Source organism: Palaemon carinicauda, chromosome 17 (genome assembly GCF_036898095.1).
Source record: "Palaemon carinicauda isolate YSFRI2023 chromosome 17, ASM3689809v2, whole genome shotgun sequence".
Lineage (NCBI taxonomy): Eukaryota > Metazoa > Arthropoda > Malacostraca > Decapoda > Palaemonidae > Palaemon > Palaemon carinicauda.
The window spans coordinates 43,985,509-43,995,508 of NC_090741.1; the positions used below are offsets into that span (position 1 = coordinate 43,985,509).

A 10,000-nucleotide genomic window follows, 5' to 3' on the forward strand; every position below is an offset into this window, starting at 1 on the left:
TCCTGTGGATTTTATACTTAAATATTTTGCACGTGTAGGTTTGTGACTGATAACTTATGTATATACTGTATATATACTGTATGTATATATGTATATATATATGTATATATATATATATATATATATATATATATATATATATATATATATATATATATATATAAACAAGAAAGAGAGATTGATTGATTGACTGATTACCCTACGTCACTACAGAACTTAAAGACAAATGAATTAATAAATAAAGATAACCTAACTCGTATTCAAATGCCTAATGCTGTCATATAAAACAGTGCCTAGCGTCATCCTTGGCACGTAGAGCACACGCCCCCCCCCCCACCCCCACCCCCCCCCCACCCTTTCTTCCCACATACACAAAACACTGAGAAAATGGGTTGATTTTGGAAAATGAAACCTTTCTGTGTGATTATTGCCTCCGCCAAAGGAGTTGGAAGTAGGTTATGTTTTACCACCCTCTTTTTGTTTGTGTGTTTGTTTGTGGACAGCTTCCTGGCCACTATTTTTATCGTAATGAAACTTGCGTGGATGGACTCTTATGTAAAAAGCTGGGAATAATTAAATTTTGGAAGGTCGAGGTCAAAGGTCAAGGTCACGGTCAAGAAAAATGTCCAATTCACATACTCAGCTATAAGTTTGGACATCGTTGTCACAGAGACTTCAAACTTGGTTCAAATTTGAGTGTATTAAAATCCAAGCCAATTAATATATGTTAAGGTCAAGGTCGAGAAATAAGCTGCCGTTGCGGAGGTCTGCGCTCTACTGAGTGCCCCTCTAGTTAATATATGTTTTTGGTAAATGATAACTAATTTACAATGGAGAAAATTATTTTAGCAAAAGTAATTACGGTTTTTAAACAAATAACTTTATTGAAAAAAAAATGGATTTTACTAAAAGTAATTATTACATGATCTCGAACCGTCGAAATATTTTGAAAAATTAATGCGCATTTAGTTTCAAATAATGTAATAGTAATGAGTCAAAAATAACATTTTCATAATTATAAAGGATAATTTTTCCATTAGAAAATTATTTATTCAAAATATTGTGAGGAAATTTTTTGCCAACGAATTCTTATTACAATGTCATTACTGCTCAGTAAATAATAACTATCAGCATCTAATTACTTTTAATGAGCGAAGTAATCGTAAACTAATCATATTAAATTACATTTAACCCAAAAAAAGAATTTCATGCTCGCAAAGACAATAAGGCATTCTAATCAAGATATGTCCAAATATTGGATATTGTTTTTTATTTTATATATATATATATATATATATATATATATATATATATATATATATATATATATATACACACAGCTTTTGGCATAAATAATACTGTTCGTAGCCCACTTTTCCTATTCTCATTGTTATTGTTCTTAAAATATCATATTTTTCTTAGTTTCCTTTCCTCACTGGGCTATTTTCCTTGTTTGGGCATATAGTATATCCTGCTTTTACAACTAGGGTTGTAGCTTAGCAAGTAATAATAATAATAATAATAATAATAATAATAATAATAATAATATCATCATCGAGGGGTTAACTACAACTGACCCCTTTCCTTGTTCAAAGCGCTGAGGTTGCTTGGTGAAGGGTGGAAAATTCTCTCTCTCTCTCTCTCTCTCTCTCTCTCTCTCTCTCTCTCTCTCTCTCTCTCTCTCTCTCTCTCTCCCTCCCTGACAGCAATGCTTTCCTTTTGCCTTTATCCTAAGAAAGACTTTTAGAATGGTCTACACTTTCCCAATCAACATTAAAAGTTTTTTCATTTATTCAAAATAATCTTGGTGTTTTGCAAAAGAGTTGCTTTACGGACGTCGTTTTAAGGCTGCTTGTGAATGGCAGAAGCGAAGGAGTATGACAATCCCCGTTGCACAATGCCCTAGAGACTGGCCATATACAAATATGATCAGCGACTAAACACCCCTCTCCACCCAAGGTAGGACCAAGGAGGACCAGGCAATGGCTGCTGGGGATTCAGCAGTTACACGTATTCGGGGTCATCTGTTCCTGTATGGACTGGTATAATCTAAAGTTTGAACTGATTATTTCATTACAGGTTATTTTCATTACAAATTTGTCTTGCCATCTTTTCGAGAGAAAATGCAGTCATTGTTATTCGTTGCTTGAAGAGATAGGACAATCTTGTTTTACAATACAGAATAATAACGTCTACCTCTAACTCAAAGAAACGGGAGCAAATGTAAGAAAACGGGAACAAATAATACCTGCCACAGTGCCGGACGTCGGAACAAATAGCGATAAAAATAATAATAAATCGCCCCCCCCCCCTCCCCCCTGACGTCACGGAGATGAATAGAAAGAGTCAAGACTGAATAACAAATAAAGGCTCTTCTCGAATGGCCCATTCATAGGAAAATAAGTCTTCTGAAGTAGTAGTAGTCGTAGTGGATATTGGTCCCATCCACATTCCAAGATCTCTATTGGGATTCGATGCCATATCGGACATCACCTGCCTTTGGGACGTTCTGTGTCCTATGTTGGACAACTTCGGTGATAGTAAATGGTAAAAAAAAAAGGGGGGGGGAGTTGTTGTTTCAGTGTCATACCCATGAAGCAAAACAAGAATTGTTTCCTTCCCTTCAATTTTGCCAGAAAGCATCTCATATCCTCTTGTTTATTTAGATAAGATTTCTGTACAGTATAGTATGTTCAGGACAGCTTGTAACTGCTGGAATTTAGGTAAATATATATCTATAGTAACGATTACCTCAAAGACGTATCCTTAGGCCCATGCTAGCCTTTTTGCAGCTTTTTTAATAGGTTGACCAGGGCACCAGCCACTCGATGAGGTACTACCGCTAGAGAGAGAGAGAGTTATTGGGTCCTTTGACTGGCCAGAGAGTACTACATTGGATCCTTTTCTTTGGATGCGGCTCATTTTCCGTTTGCCTACACGTACACTGAATAGCCTGGCCTATTCTTTACATATTCTCCTCTGTCCTCATACTGAGACCAAACAGGTCTTCCTTGTTGAAGGGATAATCACTGCAAAGTTCAGTGGCTACTTCCCTCTTGGTAAGGGTAGAAGAAACTCTTAAGCTATGGTAAGCAGCTCTTCTAGGAGAAGGACACTCCAAGATAAAACTATTGTTACCTGGTCTTGGACAGTGCCATAGCCTCTGTACCATGGTCTTTGACTGTCTTGGGTTAGAGTTCTCTTGCTTGAGGGTACACTTGGGCACACTATTCCGTCTTATTTCTCTTCCTCTTGTTTTGTTAAAGTATTTATAGTTTATATAGGATATATTTATTTTAATGTTACTGTTCTTGAAATATTTTATATTTCCTTGTTTCCTCTCCTCTCTGGGCTATTTTCCCAGTTGGAGCCTTTAGGCTTATAGCATCTTGCTTTTCCAACTAGGGTTTTAGATTAGCAATTGATAATAATAATAATAATAATAGTAATAATAATTATAAAGTATGTCTTGGCCGTAAATCACCATCACAATGTCAGCACAAAGTACGTAATATCGGTACGTTTTTAATGTGTACTGACATATTAAAGAACAATTGTGAAATATATGATCTCCATCACCTTCCTCATGAAAATGTGTCCCTTCCCCAGTTACTGACGGATTATAGCAATTAAGAGAAAAACATAAGAACAATAGAAAAGTTCATTACAAAATTAACACCACTGAGGCAGCAATGACTTTAATAAAATTCTTCTAAAAGAGGGTCTACTCCCGAAAATAAATACTAATAATAATAATTGTTTTCCATTGTCCAGGGTTAAAGTTCTCTTGTTTAAGGGTACATTTGGGTACGCTATTCTATCTAATTTCTCTTCCTCTTGTTTTGTTAAAGTTTTTATAGGTTATATTGGAAATATTTATTTTAATGTTGTTATTGTTCTTAAAATATTGTATTTTTCCATGTTTCTTTTCCTCACTGGGCTATTTTCCCTATTGGAGCCCTTAGGTTTATAGCATCTTGCTCTCTCGATTGGTTCGTCTGTCCTCATACACTTGACAACACTGAGAATACCAAACAATTCTTTTTCTCTCAAGGGGTTAACTACTGCACTCTAATTGTTCGCTGGCTACTCTCCTCTTGGTAAGGGTAGAAGAGACTCTTCAGCTATGGTAAGCAGCTCTTCTAGGAGGACACTCTAAAATCAAACCATTGTTCTCTAGTCTTGGGTAGTGCCATAGCCTCTGTACCATGGTCTTCCACTATCTTGTGTTAGAGCTCTCTTGCTTGAGGGTACACTCGGGCACACTATTGTATCTAGTTTCTCTTCCTCTTGTTTTGTTAAAGCTTTTATAGCTTGTTGTTACTATTCTTAAAATATTTTATTTTTCCTTATTTCCTTTCCTCACTGGGCTATTTTCCCTGTTGGAGCCCTTGGGCTTATAGCATCCTGCTTTTCGAACTAGGATTATAGCTTAGCAAGTAATAATGATAATAATAATAATAATAATAATGATAATAATAGGCTCTCTCGATTGGTTCCATCTCCTCCTTCACCTACGTCAACTTTCCTTACACTTTATCCTCTCATCACTCGATGCATTTCATAATTTTCTTTTCTTTTCTATTTCATCCTGTGAAACGTATCTCTCCAAAACTCTTATCTTTTCTTTCTTCTCCGAATGAAAGCATCGTTTGTCCCGGATTCGCTCCAATATTTCCTCAAATCTTCGAAAAGTGAATCCGAAGCCATATGTTATTTGTCATCTTAAAAAATCTGGCAGGATTTTGGACGCTTCAAAAGTGTCACTTCTATTCCATTCACTTTCGTTCCGTTATCTCTTTTTTTTTTTCATCTATTATCGTTCCTTTTCTTCTATTCTTTTGATGTGAAAAAGAATGATACCGAAAGTATTTTATATAAGATTGTCTATCTATATTTTTCTTTCACGGCTAGTGTATTCTCTCTCTCTCTCTCTCTCTCTCTCTCTCTCTCTCTCTCTCTCTCTCTCTCGCTCTCTCTCTCTCTCTCTCTCTCTCCAAATCTTTTTAAAAAAGTTTATTTTCCTTTCAAAATAGTGCATTTCTCTCTCTCTCTCTCTCTCTCTCTCTCTCTCTCTCTCTCTCTCTCTCTCTCTCTCTCTCTCTCTCTCTCTCTCTCCTCTCTCTGTCATAAAATGCATAGGTTTGAGCAACCTTTATTGAAAGATGACATTTTTCATTTGGTTAAATTTGAAGGAAGGGATTGAAGTGCCCTTTTGTCCTTAACAATTTCTCTATGATATTTTATATATATATATATATATATATATATATATTAGTAATTTAGAGAATAAACTAATTATTAAAAGAATCTCTCCGCTTTTGAACAAGAATATGATAAAAAATAGGAATATGGAAAGTCTTTTATTATTAACTATGTACTCGACAAAATAGTTATGAATCAAAATTTAACATATTGCTCTTTAGCTAACAACCGAAATTTGGTACATGAAAGTGTAACCAAATGTTTGACTCAATATAATATCAATATAGATTTCTTTTAATTGTGTTTAATCACATATGGCATATGTGGAATATCAGCAAATTGCAACATATAAATATTTGGGAGAGAGAGAGAGAGAGAGAGAGAGAGAGAGAGAGAGAGAGAGAGAGAGAGAGAGAGAGAGAGAGAGAGAGTATGCTGATGATACTGTCCTTGTTAGCAAAACACCACAGAATTTGCCATGCCTGCTTACCAGAATGCATGAAATATCAAACGTGGTTGGGCTCAAGATAAATAGAAGAAAGACAGAGATGATAAGAACGGAGTATGCAATGGAAGATGAAATATCATTAGAAGGAGAAATGATTAATGAGGTAGAATCATTTAAGTATTTTGGAACTATGATCTCCAATACAGGGTCTTTTCGATTTAGAGTTTAGTGAACGATTGAAGAAAAGCAATTCAGATAATGGCTAGGTATAATTTGGAAATCAAATCACCTGAAATTACATTTAAAACTCAGACTATATATCAGTTTAGTGAGATGGTTGTTACTATATGGACATGAATCATGGTATGATAATGAAACAATCTCCAATAGATTTAGTAGATTTGAGAACAAAACCCTCAGAAGGATATTGGGAGTTAAATGGCAGGACAGGATTAGAATGAAACTATAAGAGAGATTACTCGAGTGCCATATGTGGATGAGATCATGATGAGGGGTAGATGGAGATGGTTTGGGCATGCTCTTTGCACTCCTCAAGAGAGATTAGTTTACCAAATGTTCAGCTGGGCTCCACAAGGCACTTGAAGAGTTAGAAGACCCAGTCCTACATGGCTGAGGACTATGAAGCGTGAAGTAGGAGTTGAATGGAGAAGTATTGAATTAAAAGGTAAAGATAGAGACGACTGGCGAAATCTAACTGAGGCCCTTTGTGTCAAAAGGTGTAGGAGGTGATGATATACATATATATATATATATATATATATATGTATATATATATATATATATATATATATATATATATATATATATACACACGCACACCAAAGTAGAAGCAAATGCCTATGTGAATAGAAACTATATTAAGACATGTGTTTCATAACGAAATCAAACTAAGAAAAAGTTCTTCAATGTTTATGAAAATTAAAATTGTGTAAGTTGAAGTATTGTGAAAATGTAAAATAATATATACTTTCATATGAACTGTTGGTAAAAGCTCTCTCTCTCTCTCTCTCTCTCTCTCTCTCTCTCTCTCTCTCTCTCTCTCTCTCTCTCTCTCACCAATTACTCACAATCCCTGGCCCTCCGCAGCGGGAACATATCAGTCGAGAACATGGAAGCCACGCTAGCCATGATTGAGGAGAAGTCGCAGAGAGTCCTTACCAGGGGGAGTCACGAGCGCCTTCGGGAGGTAGTTGGGGATTACGCCGCGGGGAGGATACCCATCGAACACCTGCTCATCATCGCCAGGGAGATCCTTGATTCCCCTGATAAGGTAGGACTTCAGACAGGTGTGTTGAATTGCATGTTTAGTTAACAGTTGTTTTGATTCCCCAGATATAGTAGGTCTTCAGACAGGTGTGTGGAATTACATGTTTAGGGAACAGGTTTTTTGTATCCCCCTGATAAGGTAGGACTTCAGACAGGTGTGTTGAATTGCATGTTTAGTTAACAGTTGTTTTGATTCCTCAGATATAGTAGGTCTTCAGACAGGTGTGTGGAATCACATGTTTAGGGAACAGGTGTTTTGAATCCCCCTGATAAGGTAGGACTTCAGACAGGTGTGTGGAGTTGTATGTTAAGTACAGGTGTTTTTGTTGTGATTTGCTGAATTTGCATTTTTTAAAACAGGTGTTTAAGTGATTGTCTTTGCTCATCATCACCAGGGAGATCCTTGATTCCCCTGATAAGGTAGGACTTCAGGCAGGTGTGTGGAATTGTATGTTAAGTACAGGTGTTTTTGTTGTGATTTGCTGAATTTGCACTTTAAAACAGGTGTTTAAGTGATTATCTGTGCTCATCATCACCAGGGAGATCCTTGATTCCCCTGATAAGGTAGGACTTCAGGCAGGTGTGTGGAATTGTATGTTAAGTACAGGTGTTTTTGTTGTGATTTGCTGAATTTGCACTTTAAAACAGGTGTTTAAGTGATTATCTGTGCTCATCATCACCAGGGAGATCCTTGATTCCCCTGATATGGTAAGTCTTCAGACAGGTGTATGGATTTGCATGCTTAGGGAACAGGTGTATTGTTTATGGCAGGTACAGGTGGTTTTTTGTGATGTGCTGAATTGCATTTTTTAAACACGTGTTTTTTAATTGATTTTTTAAGTCATCATCACAAGGGAAATCCTTGATTCCCCTAATAAGGTAGGTCTCCAGACAGGTGTGTGGAATTGCATGTATATGGAACAGGTGTTTTTTTTTATATGTCAAGTAAAGGTGGTTTAGTTGTGATTTGCTGAATTGCATTTTATAAATAGGTGATTTTTTTTTTAAATATGTAGAGTACAGGTGTTTTTATTTTCTGATTTACTGAATTGCATTTTATAAACAGTTGATTTGTTTTTTAATGATCTGTTAAATACAGATTTTTTTTGTGGTTTGCTGAAGTGCATTTTATAAACAGTTGATGTGTTTTTAATATATTAAATACAGATATTTTTTGTGCCTTGCTGAATTGCATTTTTAAACAGGTGTTTTTTAATTAATTGTGTTTGTTCATTTAAGCAAATGTGTTTTGTATCAATCATAGGTTCTCTCCTTATATAAGGCTTGACAGATGCTTTTGTTTTTTATAGACTGAATTTTTTTTGTGTGTGATTTTAAATGGATAATTTAAACTTTGCATCATGTTTTACACTCAATAGAAACTTTTTCCCTTCGCTTAGAAATAAATTTGGGATTTTTGTTTTATTTAGTAAATGTATTAATAAGTCCTAGTTTGCTTTTGTTCTTAGACCAAGTCTGTGTGGGTTGTTAATTTTGCTTAATTATGTTTTGATAATAGTAAAGGCATATTAGCGTGTAAACAGATGCTTTATCTTAAGGTAAGAGTAAGTGCTTGGTTTGATGTAGATGTTTTTATTCTGTGCTGAGATATATATATATATATATATATATATATATTATGTATGTATGTATGTATATATAAAATGCACGGTTTTTATATGTTGAGAGCAGGCCATAGATTTTTTTTTATTAAACATCTTTTTTAGATAAATTATTTATAATAGAAATACTAAGTATATTTTTTATTGTATAGAGAGTTGGTTTTTTGTGTTTTCAGGCAGATAGATTTTACTCTTTTGAGATTAGTTGTCTTAAGAAAACCTTGTGCTTTCTTTAGTGCTGAGGACGAGTATCTTGTGAACCTTTGTCTCGAACCCCAGTCTGGCAATCGCCAGGCAAGTATGCTACCACCTGGCCACTACAGGTAGAAGAGAGATTCTTTTATGAACTTATTTTAGTTTCCATAGCGAATATGTTTTCTCGTCCTCATGTATAAAGCAAAGTTAACTAAAAAACAGGTCTCCATTGCAGAGAACAGATTCTTATTTCACTAATGGGACACAAACCAGATGATTTCGAAACCCTATGTCCAATAGCTGGTTTCAAATGTTGTTGCCCAAGAGTGGATGTTCATCTATTCTTATTTATTCATGAGAATATGTTCAGAGAGAACATATATTGAATTTTAAAAGGGAAATCTAATACTCTCAAACTAGATCTTCTCGTTCCGAAGCCACCTCTTTTCATTCGCAATGCCAAAGAAGCCCCAGCATTCCCTAACTTCCCTTCTGTCTGACAGTAACTAAGACACCATCTTGTTCTTTATTCGTCTCTTTGCAGTGCAAGTTATATGTCACTAATGACTCGCATTGCCAAAATGACGTTCTTTGCCCTTCTCTTATGACTGGCAATGCCAAAGAGGCCTTTTTGTTATTTACACTTATCTTTCGACTAACAATTCCAGTTATTATTCACGTCAACTGGCGGTGACAGAGTTCCTCGTCTTCACGCTTCTTCCATGACTGGCTGTGCCAAGGGATTATGCTCTTGGCGTGGAGTGCCAAAAGGAGCCATTTCTCTCTTTCTCCCGAAAGACGCAATGTGGCTTATGCTCTTGGCTAGGAGTGCCAAAAGGAACCATTTCTCTCTTTCTCTCGAAAGACTCAAAGTGGCTTATGCTCTTGGCTGGGAGTGCCATAAAGAACCATCTCTCTTTCTCCCGGAGGTGTCAAAGTGGCTTATGCTCTTGGTTGGGAGTGCCAAGAAGAGCCATTTCTCTCTTTCTCCCGGAAGACTCAAAGTGGCTTATGCTCTTGCCTGGGAGGGCCAAAAAGAGCCATTTCTCTCTCTTTCTCTCGAAAGAGTCAAAGTGGCTTATGGTCTTGGTTGGGAGTGCCAAAAGGAACCATTTCTCTCTTTCTCCCGAAAGACTCAAAGTGGCTTATGCTCTTGCCTGGGAGGGCCAAAAAGAGCCATTTCTCTCTCTTTCTCTCGAAAGAGTCAAAGTGGCTTATGCTCTTGGTTGGGAGTGCCAAAAGG

The 10,000-nt window shown here is 36.1% G+C and overlaps 1 protein-coding gene across 1 annotated transcript in view; it reads left to right on the plus strand.

Annotated features, from left to right (window-relative positions):
• Window positions 1-10,000, plus strand: part of LOC137656710 (whirlin-like) — a 755,303-nt gene that overhangs the window by 674,974 nt on the left and 70,329 nt on the right. The window contains 1 exon segment of the mRNA XM_068390933.1: window positions 6,761-6,944. Within this exon segment, the coding sequence (XP_068247034.1) occupies window positions 6,761-6,944 (184 nt within the window).